At 41.8% G+C, this 26,261-nt stretch overlaps 2 protein-coding genes and 1 long non-coding RNA gene across 3 annotated transcripts; 1 reads left to right on the top strand and 2 right to left on the bottom strand.

Annotated features, from left to right (window-relative positions):
* Positions 1 to 594: 594 nt before the first annotated feature.
* On the bottom strand, positions 595 to 6,204 carry LOC118410604 (synergin gamma-like; the record flags this gene model as incomplete). The annotated part of the gene is given in 6 exon segments (XM_035812380.1): positions 595 to 843; positions 1,785 to 2,005; positions 2,774 to 2,844; positions 4,209 to 4,444; positions 5,950 to 5,990; positions 6,141 to 6,204. Coding segments are annotated over 6 exon segments (832 nt in total), but the record flags the coding sequence as incomplete, so codon positions are not given.
* Positions 6,205 to 13,004: 6,800 nt separating this feature from the next.
* Positions 13,005 to 25,895, bottom strand: LOC118410291 (poly(U)-specific endoribonuclease-D-like). The gene is made up of 7 exons (XM_035811851.1): positions 25,645 to 25,895; positions 23,429 to 23,548; positions 17,119 to 17,247; positions 16,543 to 16,723; positions 15,490 to 15,692; positions 13,783 to 14,006; positions 13,005 to 13,328 (listed from the first exon to the last, which is right to left on the bottom strand). Exons 1-7 carry the CDS (start codon positions 25,727 to 25,729, stop codon positions 13,107 to 13,109), a joined length of 1,164 nt encoding a protein of 387 aa, XP_035667744.1. The 5' UTR covers positions 25,730 to 25,895; the 3' UTR covers positions 13,005 to 13,106.
* LOC118410292 lies at positions 19,269 to 22,755 on the top strand. Its single transcript, XR_004830550.1, has 2 exons — positions 19,269 to 20,574; positions 22,348 to 22,755. It is a non-coding gene; the product is annotated as an uncharacterized LOC118410292 (long non-coding RNA).
* Positions 25,896 to 26,261: the final 366 nt, after the last annotated feature.

Genomic DNA, 26,261 nt, shown 5'->3' with positions numbered 1-26,261 from the left:
GGTTCTTGAGATATATTACCATACATCACCTAGGACTTAATCAGTAACTCCATCTTCATGGAGGTGAAAAAAATTATTCCATTTGCTGATTACTTTAAACACTACTGAATGCTAGAAGCAGGTCTTATTTTCTAACAGGCCACAAGTTATGAATATAAAATCAACCACAGATTAAGAAAGAACTGAACCATTCATAATGCAGTAACTGAATAGTGCCCTCCATACAGACTCATGATATTGATAGTGTCATGGTGATGATGCAAATCTTATGGGTTGGCATGCATGGAATGTCTCTTCTTGATTTAAGTTCCAGGTCAACTTTTGTTTGAAAATTCTTGATACCGCAAATTTGTCGCCCTTGTATACATACTTTACTACAGAATTGTTTCAACAATGAATTCAAATCTCTGCTTTTCCCTTGTACCACAAAATAAAACCACCATGAAAACAAACTAATTTACAGAATTACATGTATATCAAAAGCATAGAAGCACTCTAAACTATTGACAGCTTCATATACACATATCAGAAGTGATTAACTCACACAAAATTCCGTGTACATTAACAAATCTTTCAAATTATTAAAGAAGAAACCTTTAGGTCCACTGTCTTGAGGCAATGCTGTCATTACTCCAGACCCCACCACTCCAGTCATCTGTACAGGTTTCTCTTCTTGGGGCTGAACTTGGGTGGGCCCTCCGAGAAAGGCACCAAAGTCATCATCCTCAGTGGATGGAGGCGTGACGGGCGCCGCTGGGGGAGGGGCACTGTGGGTAGGTGGGGTCAGCCCTGCTGTAGGACCCCCAAAGTCAGAAGCAGATCCTGGCACACCAGGAGAAGTAACTGTTGAAAACACAATGGACAGGTATAAATCAAGCAAGCCAAATTCAGTTCGAATCTTTGCATCAAAGTTCATCTGTGTTGGTAAAGGACATTGTGGAAAAAATAAACTTTACGTAACCAACACCAAGTTTGATTGGGACTTACCCCAAATTTTCAGTCGACTCCGTCAGCCTTGTTAACGGAATGGGGTAAGTCCCAATAAAACTTGGTGTTGGTTACGTAAAGTTTAGTTTGTTCCACAGGGATAAATCAATCTATCCTGCAAAAACACGATTTCCTCAATGTTTTACCTCTTTGCATTTCACAGTTTAGTATCACCTTTTGCTATACATGTACATATACGAAATGTATAGGACCATAGCCAGAAACACAACATTTTTTTTGCAAAGTTCTGCTACCACCCAAAAACCACAACCATGTATAGCTTGTTCCAAACATAGGTTAGATCAACTGAAAGTTCTGATGTAGCACCCTGAAAAGTTGCCGAATTTCTTAAATTTCATACTTGTAGACCTAATTAAAAAAGTTAAAGTTGCCCATACATCTGTAACAGATGAGTAGGGTGGTGCCCATCTCCATTTCTTTAGCCCTTGGGCCACACATTTATGCAAGCCACTACAGCAGCGGGCTAGTCTGCTGGTAGTGATGTGTGTTTAACTCCCATACTCTTCCTCATTAGCGCTGAGTGCTAAGCAGAGCAAGCAGAATGAACCATTTTTGGAACTCGACTGTGGAACGAACTCACGATCTACCAAATGCAAGGCGAACACTCTACCCACTTGGCCATTGCACCCGTGTTAAAGACCTACATGTAGCCATTCACCAAAATTCATATCCATCCTTCTGGAGTTATGGTGCTAAACCACGAAGGCCACTACACTATTATGTGGCTACAGAATTAAAAGCTGCCCAAACAAAGGTAAATGTCTGCATGTCCTTACCTTGGGCCTTAGGTGTTGTACTTCCTTTGGTTACATCCAGGGCAAACCCTTGCACAGCTCGGCCAAACATGGAGTCAAAGTTGGCCCCGCCTTTCCCCATGGTGGTGGTTCTCATGGCGCCAAGTCGCCTCTTCTGCTCCTGGAACTGTCTCTCTTTTCTCTCCTTTTCTTCTCTTTTCTTCTGTTCTTCCGCCATTTTCTGCTGCTGCTCTGCAAATTTTCTGTATACAGCAAGACAGATATTATCATAATAGAGAATAGCAAAAGTTACATAATTGACGACTGACACACTACAGAATCAGAACAGTGATGTAGTCAAAACTGCCCCCAAAAAACACTCAAGGGAACAATAAAGTCGGGTCTATGTGGACTGGTGGGCACTACAGGCAGGATTCTTAATACTTGTACCAAAAACGGTCACAATGACCACACAGTGCTTATGAAGAGGTGGTCACTTGTGCATGCTTGACTGCCTACCTGCTTAAGTGCCTAGACCAGGGGCTGGCCCCTTGCTCCGCTCCGCTAGTAGTCTGTACATATATTAAAATTTATGTCATACCTGTGACACGAAAACGTTCGATACGCGTGTTCCAGACCGTGTGATAACTTTCCGTATCACACAGGCTTCCTTAGAGTAAATCGAACCATTTTGAGCGGGCCGAGAGCGGCACGGTTAACGATTGGAATACCAGAATCGGACGTTGGAACATTGCTGCTGTAACACTTTTTGTTCGAGGGCACCAAATTTGTTCAAGTTCTGGCGCATTTCACATCAAAACATGGGTTTTCTCAGGTGGGTATGACATAAATTCCGGCCTTCGGGGCGATCCGACCCACGGTCGGGCTGGTACCTCGGGTGATACGGAATACACCGTGTTGTATTCTATATATATGTACATGTACAATTAGATGACAAAGGCTATTGTAATATAGCATAAACATTGGCTGAAAATTTCCCTAAACTTTCTGTGCACAACATTTTGGCTTACTTCTGTTGTTCAGCATAGGTCTTCTGCATCTCTGGAGAGTAGGCAAAACCTCCACTTACAGGGATTCCATACTGCACAATATAAACAGAAAATATCCTTTAACAGAGACTATCATAAGAACAGGGCTCGAAATTCATATTTGGGATTAGGTGCACTGGTGCACCCAGCTTAAAAAATTGGGTGCACCACTTAAATTCAAGTAGATTGTCTGAAAAACCTAATAACAAAACTTAGTTACATGCTATCAAATTCTTTAAAAAAGTACCATGAGAGACATTTTTATCATCTTTCTAAAACTTAGATGTCAAGAATATTTTGTATACTAGTATATACATACTTTGATATCTTTATATATATAAACCCAAGAAAATATTTTGGTTCACCCTGTGCACCCACAGAAAATAATGGAAGCACAGCTCCAGTTTTAGGTGCACCTGGTTGCACATGCATCCAGTATTTCGAGCCCTGTAAGAAGGTCTCAAAACATTCTATTTTGCACATGTACCTAGCTGCAATGATATCATGGCACGTGGTATTTTGTATATAAAGGCTTGAAATACTCGTTGCATATGCACCTCTGTCTGTGTACCCAAAATTGGAGCTGTGCAACTTATTTTTGTCTGTGGATACACCAATGTCTATATATTTGTTTAGGTTATGAATGTTAAAATACCATTACACAGCATATTGTTGTCGTTGATCTGAAAAGTACATTTGTTGTATGACGCGATAAAAATTTTGAAGTTTGAAGTATAGAATTTAGGTTCAATCATTTTATGATTTTTGTTTTTCCTTGTACCTCAATTTCTAGGTTGGGTGCACTAGTGCACCTTTTCCAAAAAATGAATTTTGGGCGTGTTCATGTATACCCAGCTTCAAGTCTTGCACAATAAATTAGATACTGCAAGATGTGGATCGAGCAGTCACCTTATCATCTGTGTTGGTAGCACTGGCAGTTATATTACGAGCATACCTTGTACATGTGACCGGTGACCAGGCTTTTAGCTAGGATCTTATAATAGGGAGTCCAAATTTATTGCTGAGTCGCAGTAAGTGACTATTGTAGGGGGGTCCGGGGGGCATCCAAATTCCATGGTGCAGAGTTTTTGTTGATTTTAAGTTAAAATAGTGCAGTCTAAGGTATCCCAAGAGGCAAAAATACTGTTACAGAGGTGACAGTACAAGACTGTGACCACAGATGACCTGGTAGCATCCCTGGTCAATATCAGAATTTCAAGCTTGCCAGAGGATTTTCTCCCCAGTGTAAGGGCATCCAGTACGTAAAATTTCTTGTTATTCTAAGAAAAGTGCGTCCAGATGACGTTGCCGGTGACTGAAGACGACAGTGGTTGTTGAAAATGTGATCCATGTCGACCATGTGTAGCTTTGTGTTGGAAGAAAGCATATTTGTACTACAACTTGTACAAGTAGTCACCTGCTGTGGCATTCCACCAAACTGTGGTGCTATCCCTGGGACGGGGCTTCCCCGAAACCCCTGAGGCACTCCCTGCACTGGTGCCGCCATCTGTCCTGGTGCCGCTGGTCCCATCATGCCTTGTGGTACTCCCATCATGCCCTGGGACATCGGTCCAACTCCCATCATTCCTTGACTTGTTGGAGGTACCATCATGCCTTGCTGAGTCATTTGCTGGGCTGGGAACATGTTGAAACCTGTAGGGTTGCAAGAAATGGATGCCTTTGCTAAACATAGAGTTTGTTGCTGAAGTTAATAAAAGAGCTGCTTTTAATCTATCTTAACTAAAATTCCCCACTAGGGTACAGAAAATGCAGGTCTAGAAGATTAGGTCCTGGTTCAGACCTGAACCTGGACCTGATTGTGAAAACTTGTGATACTGAAAACAATGGTCCATTTTGCTACTGTAAACAATGGAATCTGTTTGGCGCAGCATCTGACTCCCACTGGGATCTTAAAATCCTGTCTTCACATTTTAGAAATGATGATAAACTCTACTTCATTCTTGTTATCTGCTTGGATCAGTAACCTCCCAAACAACCCCTGCCAATCTAATCAGTTCATTTTGATGTTTGAATCGGTCCCAAATCCAATCCATTGATTTTTTTCAGGTCCAGTTTTTGTGTTCGGTCCAACAAGAAAAAACAGTTTTGTACGAGCTGGTACCCACCCCTATTCTCCATACATACATGTGAAAGGGGTGAGGGAAACAGGACTGTATGTTTTTGAACTCCCATAAGGAAGGACATTTACTGTCTTCAATAAGTGTGGTGGGTTCTTTAAGGTGCTTGAGGTGTAACTCTTCTCAAACAAGGGATCTCCACTTGACGTCGTATCCGAGGGGCAGCCCTAACTGAACCTTAAGGTACACCAAAAGTTAAGTGAGGAAAGTCGTGCCTTTCCCAGGCCAAGGGCACAAGGTCTGTAGCATATCAACGACTTCAAACCCAGACCCTCCAGGTTATGGGCCAAACACCCTGAAAAGGTAGAGAGAAGGTCACACTCCAGGGGACCCAAAATCGACCTTGAACATTGTCTTCCCAACCCCTGTCCACATAGCAAATATCATTCCCATCCATCCAGGGGTTGTTAATATGCTAACCACAACTATCCCAAAAGAGAAAAACATAAGACAGACACAGAGAGACACCAAAAACAATACCTCTTCTTTTCATGGAGGCAATCAGGTACTGTATTAGTCTGTAATCCCAAACACACAGCACATTGATCCAGACCCAATATCTTGATTAAACCAGAACGAAATGGTCCTCTGGCATGATTAAACAAACCCCTGGCACTGGCCAGCGTAATTAAGTTAGCCTCAACGGGCCTTCCTAAGTTAGTGGTAAATGGACAGGATTATTTGGTGAAAATAGAAAAAAAGGATGTCTGACGAGGCCCTTGAGGGCATATGAAACTCTATGGTGGCAAACTCCTAATAGACAGAAGCATAGCTGGTTGTAACGTTAAAGTAAGTCAGGTAGTAGCGGCAGACTGAGAAAAATGGTTGTTGTCGATCTATTTCATTTTGATATAACGTTATTTGGTGCTGGGTTCCGCATGGTTCAAGTTGGTGCTGATAGTCCCTCTTGGTTTTGTCTTGAGCCGGCGTGTTAATGGATGTGTTTCTAGATATGCACGCCAAATCTGTATTGTAAGAAAATCAAATCATGCAAGTAGTCGACCAAAGAGAGTGACTCACCTGGTCTCTGCGCCCCTCCCCCTCCAGGATAATTGGGATTCCTGGGGGCAAAGAAAGCATAAAACCACATGAAACGATGTTTATAGCATCTATATACCATGCTCTTTAGCATAAGGTTGCCAATTTACGACAAAATGAGCTTAAAAATTGCCAAAACAGGAAAATTAAACCGACGTCGGATGAAAACCTACCCGGCAGACGCCATCTTGGATCAAAGTGCATTCTGGGTAACTTACCTGTTGGATTGACAAAGTATAAACAAATGGGACTTTTGACATCCGACTTCATTCATCTTATGCCAATAAGGTTGTGTTTTCGGTGTCATTTGTGGTTAATTGGGAATGCTTGCTTCTTTGTTTGTTAATGACTATTAATAACCGAAACATTTGTAATTTGTAAGAGCGGAACATGATAGACATAACTTATGCAAATTGCCCTAATTTGCTTAATCGTGAAGAAAATGTCATAATTCCGTAGTGGCAAATGACGGGAATTTCACAATTGCCACATTTGGAGGTTACGTTAAGAAGGACAGGTCTCATTTATGAGAAAATGCTACAATGTCCTTATTTGTTAGCTAGCTAGGACACGTTTTTTACAACATATAACCAAGAAGCTTTAAAAGCTCCTTGATATAACGTTAACGTTGTTTTACTACAATGCTAACTTTCTTCCTACACTAAGCTATACACGGATCAGATTTTCAACGACCACTGTCGCTTTCTTGAGGATCAATACTGATGACCAATCACTTCAGAACGTAAACTCTCGAGAGTTACAGACACGTAATCTTTTCCACACATGACCTTACGGATACTTGACGTCAGCAGTTGGTCAAACGTTCAAGGAAGTTTATAACGCCCACCGTCTCTGTTCAGTGATGTATATGACCTTCTTAATGCCTCTTATATCAGTATTTGGGTGACTGGGGAGGAAGATTAACTGAACATAATTCATGTAAATGAGGACCTAATTTGCATGATCAATGAGAAAGAAAACTTCAGTCGTACATTTCAGCATCATTTTGTGAAGGTGCTGAACACTGGTGCTGAACGCTTTTGCATCACAACATGCTAAATGGGTTCATAGATTTGAGAATTGGTAACAGTTGTAAATTTGTAATATTTTGACAGGGTCCAGGACACATTTTAAGGGAATTTCAAATACTACCAGGCTGTGATAACTACATGAAACAAGTGCAAGGTGAAGAAGCGTTAACAAGACTAGAAAGGCCGACATTTGCTTGAGAGCAAATACAGCATATTTCAGCCATCCTCCTCCCCATGCAACAATAGGCTATTTCAAAATCACCCATTTGAAAAATCACTTTTACTAATGACGGTTTAACCCAAAAATGAATCTTACAAAATTCCCCCGTTCAAGAATGGACTCCAGTGCACCCTATGTGAATTTGCACAATAGACCAGTCCAGAAATACTCCCACTGAAACCTTGGCCTTTTGAAAACGAAACCAAATCCAAAATTGAATTTAGCAAAAAAGGTCCCAGTGCATGAAAAGGTATAATAGACCAGTCTAAAAACACTTCCACTAAAAATTCAATTTTGAATCATCACCCGTTCAAAACTGAATTTGAAAAAAATCCCCCTTCCGTGTGCAAAAAATGGACTCTTCCATGTAAAGTAGAGCAGTCCAAAAACGTCTGACCGTTTCAAAACCATATCCAGTTGCTTGAGTAACTATTTTTGGCGAACCCTACTGAAAGACTTTGACAAACTAGAAGTCACCAAAGTCCAAAGTATGAATTTTGAAAAATCCCCCCTCCGTGCGAGAATAGACTCTTCCAGCACACATTCTGTAAAATTGCAAAATAGACCTGTCCAAAAATACATCCACTGAAAGACTTCACCAGTCCAATGATGAATTTAAAAAAAATGAACCCCTCCGTGTAAGAATGGACTCTTCCAGATAACACCGGGCTCGCTGATTGGCTGCCACCCCCCCTCTTTAGGATATAGATTCAGGCTAAGTGATTGGTTACCTATCTAATTAGATTGAATAGACATATATGCCAGTAGGTAGGGCTGGGTATCGGTACAGCGTACCGGTACAAAACCGGTTTTTCTTATTGGACCGGTCCAGAAAAACCGGACCTGAAAAAATTAGGTGGACCGGATGTTGGACCGATTAGAAAATTAACAGATTATTTCATCAGGCATTCACACGTTTTGGCGCTTGCAGATGGAAGAAAATAACGAGAGTGAAGTAGAGTAGAGTTTATAGTAATTTCTACCAAGTTTTACAGCCAATCGTACAGGTGCAGTTAGCGTTGTAGGATTTTAAAACGCCAGTATGAGTCTAATACTCCACCAAACAGATTTCTTTTTAGTGAAATGGACCATTGATATGAGTCATGCTGAATCAGGTCCAGGTTCAGGTCCGGACCTGGACCTGATCCTCTGGACCTGAACCGGACCTGGACCTGAATTTTCTGTACCGGTACCCAGCCCTACCAGTAGGTGCAATCTGCAGCTGGGGGTCAACGACCTTAAGGTCATTGACCCCTCTGGCTATTGGAAAATGACAAAACAATCCCCAAATATATCATTTTGACGTAGTCTATGACGAAAATTATACATGTGTCATTTGAATAAATGTCTAGTGCACCCTTTTACCAAAATTTGGGTCATTTGGTTTTAAAACCAGAGCACAAGAGCCAAAAGTGTACTTTTTGGTCATAAAAAGGCCAAATAATCGCAAAATTAAGCATTTTGTTGTACTGTATACCTCAAGTGTTATTAAATCCATGTGCGCATATGTCTAGGGCACTCCTATACTAAATTTCAGGTCATCTGGTTCTAAAACCAAGGTACAGGAGCCAAAAGTGTCCTTTTTTGGTAAAAAAATGACCAAAAAATCGCAAAAATAAGCATTTCGTTATACTGTACACCAAAACTGGTATTGAACCTATATCTGTGCCATATCAAGGCACATCTGTGCCAAATTTCAGCTAATTCGGTTATAATACCAGGGTACAGGGGGCCCAAATATACAGTTTTGGTCTTAAAATGACCAAAAAACCTTAATAAAATCATTTAAGAGACAGACATGGAAAAAATGAAAAAAACGTCCGAGGGTATTGGCCCACTCTACCCTTGTGCCAAATTTCAAGTCATTCAGTTGAGGAACAACGGAGATACCGTGTTCTGAAGATTTGACAGGAGAAAGAAAGAAAGAAAGAAACATTACGAATACACTAGAAAGGCCGACATTTGCTTAGGAGCAAATACAGCATATTTCAGCCATAGCTTTTCCCATACAACATTTAACTGTCTCAAATAACCCCTGCTCGAAAATGGAACATTTAGGGGCACACCCCAGTTTCTCGCCCCCATTGAAACGTATAGTTAAGAGACTATTTTCAACGACGCCGTATTTCCAAACAAAATTTTCCCCGGGATCTACACCTATACAGTATACAGGAAGTAAAAATGTACCATCTGGTCTAACATATCTGATTTGCAAGAAAATTGTAGGACCTAAAATCTCACAATATCCTAATGAATTTCGAAAGCCCGTAGCGATGACATTATCGGTCAAGCTGCCCGGGGTGCTTCACTGTTTGCTTGCGTCCTCGGAGTGATTCCCGGAAGCCAAGATGTGTCGACAAAAACTTACCAAAAACAACATATAGGGGTCGAAGTTTATACTTGCAGCGGATCCGCAAAGCTAATTTTACACTGAGTGACTGGGCACTAAGGGACTGGTCGATATTTAGCGGGGGGCGGTCGTCGGGGGGTGGGTGGTATGGGCCTAGGAAAAAAAATTGAGCCAGGGGGAGGGCCTAGGGAAAAAAAATTTGAGCGGGGGGGAGGGCCTAGGAAAATTTTTTTGCTCGGACTATCAGTGAAATTTGTTCGTCAAAATGCCAGAAATGGCGTTTCGGAGGGTCAAGATTTCAAAATTTCCCGGGCCTCAACAAGCTTGAGACGCCTCGGATCGTGTCGGATCCGTCATAAATTCCAATTTCACGTTAAATGCATTTTAAATCGTACAAGGTCCGGGTGATTCCGATCGGAGTTTGCAGGCATTGCAAATTAGAATCGTGAATAAAAGTGAATGTTACCGAATAAATAGTATCATAACATTTCTTTTGTCATGCTTGTTCATTTGCTTACGCGCCTTCAACAATAAAAGTGGCATAATACAGACATCATGTTGCTGCAACATCGTGCTGGCAAAATTTATGTTTATTCATATAAACATTGCATAGGTAACAAAATTGTTTAGATTTACAGTTCAAAACATTCTCACGATAAATATTGATGAGGAAATAATCATTCTCGCCATTGTTAAACTTACTTATCAAATCTAAACTGGCCAATTTTCCCGCGATTTCCGCCAAGTAACATTTCGTCGATTGTCTCAACTTACCCTGCCAAAGTCAAATCTGCCGAAAATGATTGATATTGCTACGCGGAATGTTGGCAAATTCATCGACAAAGACATGTACTCTGACGTTCAAGGAACGCGTACCTTCTGCTACCGTCCAAATGACCTTGTCGTTAACTCCAAATCCTCGCAAAAAAACTATTTTATATATACATGTATATAAAACCGGGCGTAAGGTGACATTCGTCCGCTGTGTTGTCAAGATATGCACGTGTTTCTATATACACGGGGTTGGAAGGCCCCGCTATTGAATATTAATTAGACTTCGTCTTCCTTTTCGCTGATTGGCTGGCTCGTTAAATTCATTTAACTTGCACGTGCGGGGGCTCTGCGGGGTGACGTCACGGCAAAAGGCCGAAAGAAAACCAATTTTCCCTCAGAAAAGTGCTGAAATTTACTGTATATAGTAAAGCGCTGGTTGCAAGTTAGCAATTTACGTGTTTGTAAGCATAAGTCCGTGAGATTTCTGAAACAACAGCAGTTCTGTGAGAAACGGAACCTTCTAAAAACGTACGGAGCTAACAGCGCAGGGAAAATATACCATCGCATCACAGAAATGCCCCTAAAAACTGATACAATAAGCCTTCTGAATAGCCCAAAGTGCAAGAGTTTCCCCCAACGGGGCTCTGCCCCTGGACCCTGCCGGGCAGGAGCCTTCGGCGTTCTTCGGTGGACCCCGGGCCCCGTGTGCCAACGCTGTAAAAAATTCTGGCGGGAACACTGCAGTATATACGGAATCGTGAGGCCCCGCTTATGAATATTAATTAGCCTTCGCGCACAGGTGTGGGCTCCGTGCGGGGTCACGGAAGGTCACGTCAGGCGGCCAAAAGAAAACGAATTTCCCATCAGAAAAGTGCCAAAATTAATCATTTTAAAGTAGTTTATGTCAAAACTTTTACTTGGATCATTTTACCAACTATCTAATGCCTATCTACACCAAATTTCAGCTCATTCGGTTATAATACCAGGGTACAGGGGGCCCAAATATACAGTTTTGGCCTTAAGATGACCCGAAAACCTTAATAAAATCATTTTAGAGACAGATATGGGAAAAATGAAAAAAACGTCCGAGGGTATTGGCCCACTCTACCCTTGTGCCAAATTTCAAGTCATTCGGTTGAGGAACAACGGAGAAACCGTGTTCTGAAGATTTGACAGGAGAAAGAAAGAAAGAAAGAAAGAAACATTACGAATACAATATATTTCACCATACCTATGGTATGGCTGCAATATAAATATATTTCACCATACCTATGGTATGGCTGAAATATAAATATGATATGTTGAAGTCCAGGGTACAATGTATAAAACATTTGAAAATGAGCATATTAGGTTGGCCGCCTAGCTCGTTCTTTCATCAAATCCACTTTTCCAGAGGTCATGTAACTGCGGCTGGTGCACAGGCAGTACCTGTTACAATATCAAGATGCAAATCCAAGCCGACCGAAGAAACACTAGCCTGACTGAAATCGCGCCCCTAGCGGCCGGCCCTACAATTGCCGCCGCCCTCAGGCTAGAAGAAACACTTTTACAGTCGCACACCCGATGTATTCCTTTGTGATGTTCTATTCTTGAGATATGATCCCATGAAAACGATAGAGAGGCCTAATTATTCAACGCGTAAAAATAAAGACCTAAAATCTAAACACTATATTTCAAATATCTCGGCCACACAACATCCAATTCACTTGAGATAAAAGCATTTTGTTTCTTTCCATGAGCTCTTTCTAATTAATATTAAATGGTTTATTGTAAGTTTCATTTTTCGTGGAATACCCTCACTACCATTCAGCATAGTTCCCGCCTCATTGTTGTGCACAGAACAATAACTACGGCCTTTTCAGTCTGTAACACACTACTTTATGTATACTCGATCTGCTATTGGACGAGAGTCGCGGATTTATACCGTCTTGTGCCACCTTAAATCCTTATCAATCGCCATTACACAAAAGTTAACCCACGGTACAGATCTGTACTACATATGTATGTATGCATGGCTGGGTGGGTTCACACATGCGTATATATTCAAGTTAGTATGAGGTTCGTACGGAAATCCTAGCCTCAACCAAGCTCCACAGGTCACTGTAAAAATAGTAGAAACTGGACAAATATAGATGCAGAACATATCAGAGGACTAAGCTTGCCAAGGAGTGGGTTTGCGATCCAGCTAACCTCTCTGGTCCAATTTCTATTATTTTTCCAGCAACCTGTGAAGCCTGGTAGGGGCTAAGACTTCAATACGGACCTCGTACGAACTTGATTGTATATGTACGTATACACGCCCCCCTTTAGGATCCCCTTTCTACCAGACGGCGATAGCGCAGCGCTCGCACTGGGGCCTATACATAAAACGGATGCGTGTAACTCTATATATCATACAACATATATAGGTGTGTCTGAAAACCTGATGAAACAAAAAAAAAGTAAGTAAGAAGATTAGTTTTATCAATCCGTCAGATTTTAGGAAGCGGAGTTAACAGAGAGAGCGACGAGAGCGCCGTTCTAGTGAAAAGGGGGTAACATATAATAATGTCTTTCCTACATGGGCACTTAAAATCTCATCGCCTGGCCTCCGCACTAAAGGTACTGACAGTGTGTAAATGTTCGTACAATTTTCAAACATGAAACAGAGCAAAATTTGACCTTAGTTTTTATAGCTTTGTTGCTGTTTATTGAGTAAACGCAGCTCACGAGGCAAATCATTTTCTTTTTGCCGATCTTGTTGAATCCAGGGCGTGCTGTTTTATCAGGGATATGCTGTAGCTAGGTAGCGCCCGCGGTCCAACCAACTGTAGGTGATGATCCGCATCTGGCTTCCCGCCATGGTGAACTGACAAGGACCGTTCGGACGGGTCAGGAAACAGAGGGTGTAGATGGCGACATCAAACTCCGGGCTGGTACCCAGGAAGAAGCCGCCCAGGTTCTTCCACACACTACCCCAGCGGAACTGCACGCCGATGGTGCCAGGCTGGGGAAGAAGAAATTAAAGTACAATTTTGTCAAGATTTTCTCAACACGTTAGAGGAAACAGCTGGAAGTACTTAACCTACCAGTTAAAACATACTAGTAGTTATAACTAGGAAAGAAACGTTTTCGAGGAAGCGTGGGATGTTTTCCTCCTAGTAATTTGCCCTTTGACCAGCTACTCGCACACAACACTATACCGTTAGCCTCGCCACTAAGGCGTCGCCAAAAAGAGAGCTAGAAATATGCTAGCCTATGAGGCATCGCCAAAAAAAGGAGGAAACTAGGCTCGGTCCTGAGCGGTCGCCAAAAGAGAGAGAGAGAAAAAAACTCGGCTCGGCCCTGAAATGTCGCCAAAATGTCAGAAGAAGATGAAAGAACACGCCAGCAAAACAATATGTTTTTCCTACGGGAAACATAATAATTTGTAATAAGTAAATAGGGAGAAATAAACTTACTTGATTTTTATAGACGTAGCCAGAATAATCAAAGTCTCCGCTTTTCTCGGCCATGTAGAACCGTACCCAGCTGTGCATGCCTGACACCACGCCATTCTTCACTTCACCCACAAACACGTGCTCAAACCCAGAAGTATCTAGTTTGCCGTCCTGGCGAGAGTAACGGCCGAACCAGATTTCGTTCAGACGGGCCTTGAAGTCAGCCTCATTGTAGGGCACGATCCCTAAAGGCACAGAGATATAACGTTATAACATTAAAATATCTCAAAAGTCCCTAACATATCGTAAACCTTTGTTGTGGTGATGTCGAAACGACTGACGTCCGCAGAACATGTAACGTTACATATATAAATAGGAGCTTAGTAAGAGGAAATACGACAGATTTCAATACATCAAGCTTCCATCGTTCTCCGTGAGTACAGCAGTCCTTCTTTGCTTGACATACTGTGCTCCTATAGAAACTTACATGGGGAAGAGCCAAGAGTAGCTTAATAAATTAACCAGTAAAAGGACCATGACGTGGGCTTCAGTCGGCGTCGCGTGTTTCCGTCGGTCGTTGTCATCTTTTCATACTGAAAGGGAACTTCAAAAACAGTTAGAACTCTCTAAACATGCAGCATATACCACTATACTACAGACAGGATGTACAATATATAAAGCTGACCCAGAGTGGGAGCTTGCCAAGAAACATCACGGTGTTGTCTCCAATATGGCAGCGTCGCTTATTTCAATGTCGTAATCGGTCTTCGCCTTATGAAACGGTCGTCGCCTTTTGAAACGGCCGTCGCCTTTTGAAACGGTCGTCGCCTTATGAAACGGCCGTCACCTTATGAAACGGTCGTCGCCTTTTTGCTTATATTAGCAGGTCCACATCGTGATGTTTTGTAGTTGATTAGGAAATAATCATTTTTGGTTTGGCTTCGAACCCTTTTGGGTCCATTATCTTTTTTTCGATGATTTTTTTTACCATCTATCATGACACTGCAGGTGTAATTGAAATACTTTTTTTTTTGCTTCTTGTCGGCCTCATGATCAAGACTTTCAGAAAACGGTCAGCGATATGGCGGCTATAGTTTCAGATGGCGACGACCATGTACGAAACGAACATGCCCATCCGCTAGCCTCCTTCGCGGCCTTCCATGAGCGCTGGCGTATTACAAGAAGGAGGGCTGATTAACAATTTTCAACATATTGGGGACCGGTTCTTATGCCGGGGCGGTCGTGTCTGTGGCCGCTAGAATAGTAGAAGATTCTTAAAACTTAGAGATCCTACCTTTTCAAATCCCAAGTTACTTGTATATGTTTTGTCTATTTTGTTTTGTATTTATTATTTCATTTGATCATTTGTAATACAACTTCTATTCCATTAGTATATTTCACATGACGATTTCAACTTATGTTATGTGCATTTTTCGTTCACTTTAATTATGTATAATTATTATTTCTGCAACTTATTTCTGGGGGAGTCCAAAGAAAAGCCACATAGGCTTCTGCCCACCCCCGCATGTTCTTCATCTCTGTATACACATTTGTTTTTAAGCCATGCTATTATGTGCGAATAAAGAAAGAAAGAAAGGGGGCTATCCCCGATATGTTGAGAATCGCGAATCAGCGCTCCCCCATCAATAAACGCAAGCGCTCGTCGAAGGCCGCAAAGGGAACTACCCTTTGACGTCGAAAGCTGCAAGACCATGCAAACCAACTCACCTTTCCAGCGCAGAAAGTCATGAAGCTTTGCCATGACCTGGGTCTTCATAATCTCGCTCAGGAATGCCTCGTTCTCGGCCGACTCTGCGGAGGGCACGTGCTCGGTGTTCCCGGTTTGAGCGATGTAGTTGTTGAAGATGGCGGCGAAAGTCGAGTACGTGGGGGACGAAAAGACACCGTTCTCATTCATGTACGAGAAGAGTCTGAAAGAAGAGGGGGGGTTTTGAAGTAACAGAAGATGGGGAGGATGGTACGGTAGTGTGCACATGTATTCAAAATATGGTCAATCTTGAAAACGTTCTATCATATTACTTGGACGTTGGCGGTTGAATTTGTTATAAGAGCAGGACTTGGTGACAAACTCTATTGAGTCTTCTAATTGGAGTGAAATGAGCTATCAGCATTTAAAAAAAAATGTACGATGCTAAACACAGTATTCGCCCCCCTTTCCTTATATATAGAACCTGTAAAGTGGGTATCTCACTGAAACGGACCGACTTGCAATAGAAATTTAAAACATGGCGTAAACCGATAAAAAAAACATTGCCAAGTTATTGCCTGAAATTGCGATTTAAAAAAAGAAAAAATATTGCAATCACTGAAAAAATATTTCTTTACAATTTCTAGTCATCGTACATAGCGCATTTTCCTAGGTAACATGGCGTAGTTCAGTGGGATACCCGCGTTAGGTGCAGTCACACGAGCGTGTTCATATCGTTTTGTGTCAGTTCTAGTACACATACGCATTGTACTGTCCAGTACGCGTAAACTAAAACTGGCACAACACGATTGAGATGCGTATGAGCTGCGTATTGTACTTATGACTGCGTATGAAAAATGTTAATACGGAACTCATACGGACTTGAAATGCACTCTCATGTGGCTGGGCCCTAAGATATATTGGTGGAGCGGTAATCTCCAAGCAGATCCTACGGTAGCATAAGATTGAATCAAAAGCTGGCAGAAGAGTGAAGTCGGCTTAGGAGTGTGTTGGCCAGTTTGGTAATATTTTATGCCATTGTAGGATCTGCTTGGAGATTAGTGGGATGGTACCTTGATGAGGAGTAGTCCGTGTGCATGGCCGTGTTGGAGACGTAACTCTGCAGGCTCAAGGTGAAGTCCACCCCTTCCCTGGCGAAGTTGACGTCACCGTACCACAAGTCGTCAGCGAGGCTTGACAGCTCGGCAGAGGAGACGGGCAGAGGAGAGGACGGCACGGGGGGTAAGGTGGTCGCTGAAGGAAGTTCAGGAGAAAAACAACCCGGGGTTTGCTTATACTGGGCAAGAAACTAGACACAGTAGAGCACAGCGCATTTCATCACAAAAATAATTACAACGAAATATGATACCGCGCCTAAGGTAATCTATAGATTTTGTGATACACAACATTGCCCTAAAGTGCAACTGTTTCTTTTCTTGTGTACTCAATTCTTGTGAGTAGTTCCTGCCTTTGCTTGTGCTTTCCTAAAACAGGCTCCTATCGTAAAACATAACATAACGGCTCACAAAGTATGGACCATCAACTCCTAATGCTATGCCACTGTAGGTGTACACTGTCAATGTCGACTTGATATCCCTCCAACGGATATAGGTTACCCCGCGGATAAAGGTGAAGTGAGCTACACTTACGCGTCACAGTTGTAGGAACGCAGAAGGCGTTGTAGTCATCACAACAGTTGCTGAACTCCTGACATCTGTCGTTACAGTGGCAAGTGTTGGAGCTGTCGTACGTTTCACCACACCGGGAGGCACAGCTCACTGGACAGGTAAGGAACGGGGGTTTCATCTCCACGGTTTAACGCCAGTTTACCTTTATCCGAGTCACTAGTGGTAATCTTTATCCGTCTTGAAAACAGTGTATCTAGGAATATCAAGTCGTCAGACAGTGGTTTCAAATTGCAACATCGTCAAAATACAAATGTATTGCAGTTTGAAACCATCTTCAGTCGACTCAAAATTCCTAAATACCATGAAACAACGGATATAGGTTACCCCGCGGATAAAGACGAACTAGCGTTACCCTGGTTTGATATTTCCAGTGACTATACAATGTTGGCAAAATAAAAAGAGTACATATTCTTGACAACGTTTATGAACGCCACAGTCGCGTCGGGCGTGGCGTAACTGGTAGCGCGTTCGGCTCGGAATCTAGAGGTCCCGAGTTCGATCCCCGCCGTGCCCCCGACGTTAGGAAAGGCACTGTACACAACCTTCCTCACTTCACCCAGATATAACAAGCATGGTGTTTAAAAAAACACTGGCGACGGTTGTTTATGAATGTCATTAGTCTTTTGTAATTAAATGTGGGGGAAGCATCATGGGTTGTATACCACATTACATTTCTTCGAGCTGTTACAGAAGTATGTAAAATGGGTGTGTGATTTTGTCTTTTCTGTTCAGCACAGAAGTAATATTGATGTGCAATGATGTGATTATTTCTATACGAAATGAGAGGTACACTCAAGGTAGATGGTAGTCTATTTTATTCAGTAGGAAATGAGGCATTGAACTGAGGCTTGGTTAGTAGAAATTGTGTACTTCCCTGATCACGAATTCAGAACAAAATCTAGTTGACGTTGTATAGGAACTTTTTGGTTCTTGTTGAGGGTAGGATGTAATGGCTAAATCCTTTGATTTTATAAACAGAGCATACATCCATCGAGTGAAGTTTACGTGTATATTTCTGGGGGAACGACCGCCAATGATAGCATAGCAATTATCATGTTCACCATTGATATCACGGCAATAAATGGTTGTCATCAATGATAACACTGCAATTAGTGCTCTTCACCATTGATAGCATGGGAATTAGCGGTTCCTTACACATTAAAACAAATCAGAACAGGGCGGGGATCTAATGCAGGGGCGCATAAGTATTCATAAGATCCTTACGAGAAACAAACGATCCTTACGGAATTCATACGATTCACTACTAAGAAACATACGATCCTTATGGAACTCATACGATCCTTACGGAAATCATACGATCATTACGGAATTCATAGGATCCTTACTAATTCAACATGGTGGCCCCGGAACTTGCATTTCTTCTGACGACATAGGGATTATCCCACCCTGCTAAGCCCTAAAACCTCCACCTGCACGAGTGCTAACTTATTGGGTGACATATCGGTGTATTTTATACCTTTCGGCTAGCTGGGGAAAGGATATTAATCTGCAACAGAGCACGGCTCGGTGTGGTGGCGACAGATTAGTAAGGATCGTATTAATTCCGTAAAGCTAAGGGCACAACCCGCCGTACGTGTTATTTGTCCGTACGTTTTTTTGAGGCCCCGTCCACCACGTATTTCTGAAAACGTGAGGAAGGAATGGCAAGAGCAGGGAGGGTGCACGTCTCAACATACGTCACTCGCACGTGCCGTGAGCGGTTGCGTGCATCGTTCGTTGCGCCATTGGTGAGTTGTACGTACGATGTCTGTGCGATTGCCACGTTATCATATGCAGGCCGTACTTACACGTGCTGTGTACGTACGGTGTCCTTACTCACTCGCATTGGCTGTACAGGGCACGCGCGTCACCCGTACTGGCTCGTACGGGAGTCAATCCGCAGCCCGAATAGCAGAGAAAGTTTTGCATGCACGTAAAGTGCTACGGCGTGTATGCGTGCTCCCAAATCCGTTGGATTCCATACGATTTGGTACGGAGGCGGTACTGACCACTTACGTTACGTATCCCAAAAGATTGCCCACGTTTTTGCACGTAGACAGCACGCATTTGCACGTATGGCGGGTTGTGCCATTAATTAGCTTAAGGATCGAATTTTTCTTAGTAGTGGATCGTATGTTTTTCGTAAGGATCGTATGAATACTTAGGTACCCCTGTAATGGCGGCATCCAAACTATAATGAAACAAGCTATTTGCCACAAAGAAATCAATCAAGACCATAGCATGCCAATGTCAAGAGATCCAAACAAGGGAGTTGAGATAATAAACACCGGTCCTGAGATTGAGCTGTTCCTGAGAACGTGCCGGATCATAAACGACATAGTGGCAAGTGGCGAAGTGTGTCAGTGACATATAGGTAAACTAACGAGCATGGAGGCTGCCGTTTATCAGCGGTAAACCTGGGATGTTTCACCGTTTTCATTATACGTTGTACACTATTTGTAGCACTGTTGTGTAGGTGCCGTTTCTTACTAATGACTGCACCCAAGGCCAATGACTTAGAATTGTAAAGTAGAGTAGTTTTTAACAGGTTTCTGTTTGCTTCCTGATAGGTGCTTCCAGATTTTTTCACAGTGTGATATTTTTTGTAGGAAAATGAAAGAACTACAAGCTTAGACAACCCTTACTCTACACATGCATCTATCTCTTTACCAGAAAAAACAACTAGATTCTTGCAGTCGACTACACGCTCAATTTCAGACCTGTCAAATGCAATTTGTTGCCGCGGAGATGAAGGGCTCAGATGCATGTAGTTTGTTTTGAACGGTTTTGAATTAAGGCCGATGGCCTGACATGCCTCCTATACTTATACTGTTTAGCAGAATTTGTGCGAAGTGGATAGAGTTTTCGAGAAGGGTTATGTCGTCTGCAAAGTCAATGTCAGCAAGGACTTCGACAGGGTAGTGACGGCTATGACGACTGCGTACGGTAAAGCCTTCAGTGTCTGAGATAGAACACCTGAATAAAAACATGTCAAGAGGGTCCCCTTGAAGAACGTCAGAGCCAATGCTAAACACATTAGTCGTTCCATCTGGAGTTAGACAGCTGCAGATTTATGACAGCCCCGCCCCCAGGAGTCGGAGACTATCCCACAACAGGAGGCGGAGACCCTCCAACGGGGCGGAACAAGAGACAAAAAAAAGATTAATTACAAGAGGCGGGCCTCCACGTGATGTATCGGCGGTCGACCAATCGAGCACATTCTCAGGATATCAGCTGACCATTCTGGAGATCTCATCATTTTGACCATCATTGAAGACACTGGAGTGGGGATGAGTGGACGTGTTGGAAAATGCCCCTCTGTTATCCACTGTATCTTTCCTTATTCAGAAGTACAGTAGGTAGCAGAAAGGCAAAGAGGCAGGCGTGCGGAGGTCCGATGGAGAAAATATATAAAAGGTGAGTGATCATGTGTTTTCTGTGGCCGTCCGAAGTATTTTATTATATGGATATTTCTAAACAGCTCAACTAGCCTGGGCGCATCGTAGTTAGTTTCCCGCAGCTCTTATACGAAATGTCTTTCTGTCAAATCAAACTCATTGGGATAGAAAAAAAAACCTTTGTTCTCTGTAGCTATCGGGTCAGAAAATGTCTTTGTGTCATGTCAAATTCAAGAGGATAGAAAAAACCTTTGTTCTCTGTAGCTATCGGGTCAGCAAATTTCTTTGTGTCAAGTCAAAATTAAGAGGATAGAAAAACCTTTGTTCTCTGTAGCTATCGGGACGGGAAATGTCTTTGTGTCAAGTCAAACTTAAGAGGATAGAAAAAACCTTTGTTCTCTGTAGCTGTCGGGACGGGAAATGTCTTTGTGTCAAGTCAAACTTAAGAGGATAGGAAAAACCTTTGTTCTCTGTACCTATCGGTGCAGCCAATTTCTTTGTGTCCAGTCAAACTTAAGAGGATAGAAAAAAACCCTTTGTTCTCTGTAGCTATCGGTGCAGCAAATTTCTTTGTGTTAAGTCAAACTTAAGAGGATAGAAAAAACCTTTGTTCTCTGTAGCTATCGGTACGGGAAATGTCTTTGTGTCATGTCAAACTCAAGAGGATAGAAAAAACCTTTGTTCTCTGTAGCTATCGGTGCAGCGAATTTCTTTGTGTCAAGTCAAACTTAAGAGGATAGAAAAAAAAAACCTTTGTTCTCTGTAGCTATTGGTACCGGTGCAGCACATTTCTTTGTGTCCAGTCAAACTCAAGAGGATAGAAAAAACCTTTGTTCTCTGTAGCTATCGGGACGGGAAATGTCTTTGTGTCCAGTCAAACTTAAGAGGATAGAAAAAAACCCTTTGTTCTCTGTAGCTATCGGTACGGGAAATGTCTTTGTGTCATGTCAAACTCAAGAGGATAGAAAAAACCTTTGTTCTCTGTAGCTGTCGGATCAGCAAATGTCTTTGTGTCATGTCAAACTCAAGAGGATAGAAAAAACCTTTGTTCTCTGTAGCTATCGGTGCAGCAAATTTCTTTGTGTCAAGTCAAACTTAAGAGGATAGAAAAAACCTTTGTTCTCTGTAGCTATCAGGTCAGCAAATTTCTTTGTGTCAAGTCTAACTCAAGAGGATAGAAAAAACGTTTTCTGTAGCTATAGGGACGGGAAATGTCTTCCTTTCAAGAGGAAGGGGGAAAGAAAGATCCTTTGTTCTCTGTTATCCCACGCACGATCATCTGTCTTCAAAATCCACAGAGAATCCTCCCCTACTGTTCCACAAACGCAGCCTGAAAAAAATCAAACAGCTGCAGGCACGTCTTTTTACTGAAGTCACACAATATTAATTCCAATCATGCCCTGACAACAAATGAATGCAAATGCATAAAACTACTATAAAACCAAAGTTTGGAGTGATTCAACATCTGTCTTTTTTTCTCACAAGGAGTTACAGCATAAGAATGATGATAGAAGGATGACTCAACCAGACCCTACGGCTCAAGTGGGAGACCAGTCACCAATATTGGGGGTATTGAAAACCAGACCGAACCTATAATTGGATGCGGGGGTTCTGGTTAATTAATTAGCTTGGGTGTCATGTGAAAGAAGACATTTGACAACTAAACCATCTTAAAGAACCCACAGGGATTCATATATTTTGACATATTATCAGCGTTTTCATGGGAGTATGAGATCGGGTTTCCCAACATGTGTTAAGCTATAACTAACCTGTTCTACATTGTTTCTTACAGCTCTACATGACAGTATCGACAACAGTCACAAGAAAGACCTGAACTTGGACGGCAGTCAGATGACCAGCAACAACAGCTTTAAAATACAACCTACTAGTCTATCACCTCAGCAAAACGGGAACCAATGTATATGTAATCTTGACAATCAGTCTATAGTTCCAGGACTGGTTCTGTGGTACTAATAGCCATGCATACAACTTGTTACAAGATTGACAGAAATACAAAACAGAGAGTTTCTCCTTGAATGTAGTACCAAGATTCGCGTTATAGACAAACATCCAAAGTTATAAAGCAAAAAAAATGTCCTGTTCTGCAAGCTTTATATAGTGAATCTATTTGTGTCTTCAGATGTAATAAAAGTATGTTTGATGTGTACGTTGATGAAATAAAGGTATAGATAATTGTGTGGATTGGTTGTCTTGCAAATGAGTAGTTTCTTAATTTCAATGTGTACAGTCATGGCCTTTTCTGCTTTGTACAAACATCTTGAAAATAACCATTGTTTCAAATTAGATCTAGTAAATTCAAAATATGATTGTGTTCACAGGTGGAAAAAAAAGAATTTGAAACATTAAATCTTTAATATAGCGTTCCTATTTCTCTCAAATAACACCAAAAGAGGGATAGAGAGTTGTAATTTTAACACATAACTCTCATTTGCCAGAAACAAAAAAGGTACTTAAAACATTGATTATGACAATTTTTTTTTGTCCTGAAAGAAGCAAATCACCCGAAACGATACATGTGACTTTAGATATCAAGAAACAAAGGTCGTTTCTGTTCCGATAAAAGACCAAACAGGCAAAGGCTACCTCAAAATAAATTCCCTAGGGAATGCATTCGTGCAATTTTTGGAATATTTTCAAAGCAATCGTAATACTGTAGAATGCCTCCGCCCCTGAGGCGTCGCCAAAAAATGGGTATCTGACTTCGCCCGGGGAGATAAAAGACTACCTTTACCTAATGTCTGTACCGTGTAAGTGGCACTGTTAATATAAGTTACAAAACTTGAGTGCAGTCTACATTGTCCTCGTCTATCCAAAAGCAAAATAGAAAGAAAAAAAAACGGCACAGTTCTTACCTTGTAGAACACAGATAGCCTGGTAGTCACTACAGCAGTTCCCATACTGGCCGCACACATCGTTGCAGTGGCAGCGGTTGGCGTTGTTGTATTGTTCACCACAGCGACCAACACAGGACGCTACAGGGATTCAATTGCAAGCAGATATATGTACAGGGTTGGGAAAGCTCATAATTGTACCGAAAATCTGGATATTGCTTATTAGATGTACATTTTACTAGTTGTTCCTTCTTAAGTATACCTCTTTTGCTGGTTTGCATCTTCTCCTAAGATAACAAGGAAGGTTACAAAATGTGTTGAGTAATTCGTAAGGCCTTCCATTCTCTCCCATGCATGTGATAGAGCCAAGCAAGAGCGGTTGTGCAGTGAAGTAATGTTATGAAAGTTTTTTACACATACAAATACACATTTTCTGCACATTTTCATGTTCACTTGTGTCTCATGTCTAGCCTGGGTATAGATAGAATATCGTTATATATATATAGAGAGATATATATATATATATATATATATATATATATATATATATATATATATATATATATATATATATATATATATATATATATATATAGTGTTTAATAAATTTCAGAGCTAGAAGCGACTGTGTATAGTATATAATGAACGTCGGAGCGAATCATTTTCCGGATGGTACCCAGGCTGTCTCACGTCAGCGTTTTCATGAATAAAGAAAACGTTTGACAGCATTTTGTAGCGAGAGGGAAACTAACACGAGAAAATGTATTGTGTGGTAGCCTTGATTGTATAGTTTTTTTACGTATTTGTAGAAATGACAGTAGTGAGGTACATGTAGCTATGGCCATAGTTGTAGAAGTGACACTACACTATGTAGTTCGATAATAAAACTGGTAGTAGCTATGGCATTTGTTGTCAACTTGTTAAGTGATATCAGTCGACAACTCTAGTATCACTTTGTTCACCCATTGAATACAGAAATAAAAGACTTGTTAGCTTTGATACCATGTTTTGTTACTTTAATTCTTGTTACAACCTTTATGGTGTCTTTTTTGAAAGTCTAGACATTTTGATTTTTACCCATCTGGTTTCTGTCGCCCTCTCTCATTTGGAGTCTGCGGAAAATGTCATCCATAAAATGTAATCTCCAAGCAGATCCTACGGTAGCATAAGATTTTATGAAAAGCTGTCAGAGGAGTGAAGCCGGCTTAGGAGTGTGTATCGCTGACCAGCACATGTCCCAGTTGGAATTTTGCACCAAACATGAAGGAGGGCATAGTTTGATTAGGAAACAATTTGATGTTCATAGTATTTATTCTAGTAGACCGGGGGCAGATTCTACATGTCAAATGGACACCTTTTGGCTGACTACACTCCTTGGTCAGTTGGCTGATTACACTCCTTGGCCAGTTTGGTACTATCTTATACCATTGTAGGATCTGCTTGTAGATTACATAAAATGTACTTGCTATGGCCTTACCTCACAGTCCTGATCGTGAGATCATCGTGTTTGTAATTGCCTGTTTGTTCCTCTTCCAGTTTCCGACATCCTCCTACGCAGGGACATCCAACAGCCAAACTGCTTGTCTGGATGCGCCCTGCTCTTTCAACCGTCACCCTTAGTTCCTGACCGCCCTGCTTATAAATATTAATAAGATTACCCTTATACCTGAGAGACAGCTTTTGAAAACGGAAAGCCTATGCTCTGATTGGCTGACAGTTGGGGTTTTTTGGACGCCCCCCCCCCAACCATGTATAAGGGTAACCTTATTAATATTTATAAGCAGGGCGGTCAGGAACTAAGGGTGACGGTTGAAAGAGCAGGGCACATCCGGGCAAGCAGTTTGGCTGTTGGATGTCCCTGCGTAGGAGGATGGTTTCCGAACGTGTCAGAACAAAGCACATTATGATAATCCTGTGAAGATTTTTCCTTTAAACTAACAACAAACTTTGTCGTTTTCAGCGCGGAGCTTCTTTAGCCTGCAGTCCAGCCTTGTTTGCTTTGGTCCGCTCCCACGGGCTAGAATTTCTTCTCACTGACTCCCAAACGACTTTAACCGACAGCCTTTAAAAATTGACCCTGCATATTTTATGTGTCATTCATCTTCCATGCATATGTCATGTATATATGTATAATACCACAAAATTGAGAACACATTTTGTCCATGAATGCTCTTGACCTTTCACACAACTCTTGGTGTAGGGGATAAAGAGTAGAGGTGAGAATATATAAGCCTTACTTGTAGCACGTCGTGCCCCCTCTGTACAGCCTGACAACGTCGTGAAAATCAGCAACACCACGACCGTCTCTCGTAGTGAAGCCATCCGGATCTCAGTACGTTTTTCTATCAGGAGATAAAAAGTAGAATGTAGGTTTCATATACTTTCTTAGGGCCACTGTAACGGTGTTGTCAATTAGGCAAAATGTCTACCGGGTTTTAACTTCTGTTGCCTCTGTTGTCAATGTGCAGTCACTACACTGCGCATATGTATACCACCCGGAGAGGTTACTGCCGGTAGTTTATACAAAAGCTCGGCAAACAGCCAAAGTTCCGTCTATTTAACCCAGGTAAGGCTGTGCTAGTTACTGTTGCTGAAGACAGCTGGTATAATCACACGGCACCTAACGTTACGTCCTACCGTTAATGCAGGAATTTTCGCGGTGGTTTTATGTTAACAGTTTTCGCGTTGCCTATTGACCGCGAACTTTAAACCACCGCGAACATTTTTTCCATTACAGTAAGAGACTACAGTGCATGGTGCTACCGCGAACAGTTCTTTTTCCGATACCGCGAAATTAAATCCTTAACTACATTCACAGTAGTCAGAGCCCGAGCACTTCGACTGAACGTATCGT

Source organism: Branchiostoma floridae, chromosome 2 (assembly GCF_000003815.2).
Source record: "Branchiostoma floridae strain S238N-H82 chromosome 2, Bfl_VNyyK, whole genome shotgun sequence".
NCBI lineage: Eukaryota > Metazoa > Chordata > Leptocardii > Amphioxiformes > Branchiostomatidae > Branchiostoma > Branchiostoma floridae.
This window is presented reverse-complemented; position numbering and strand designations above follow the sequence as displayed.

Coding starts and splice junctions, on each gene's coding strand:
- LOC118410291 (XM_035811851.1), bottom strand. CDS start 25,729: ATGGCTTCACTACGAGAGACGGTCGTGGTGTTGCTGATTTTCACGACG. Junction 14,007..15,489: donor TGACTTTCTGCGCTGGAAAG/GTGAGTTGGTTT, acceptor CTGTGCCTTTAG/GGATCGTGCCCTACAATGAG. Junction 13,329..13,782: donor GCTACGTCTATAAAAATCAA/GTAAGTTTATTT, acceptor CTTCTTCCCCAG/CCTGGCACCATCGGCGTGCA.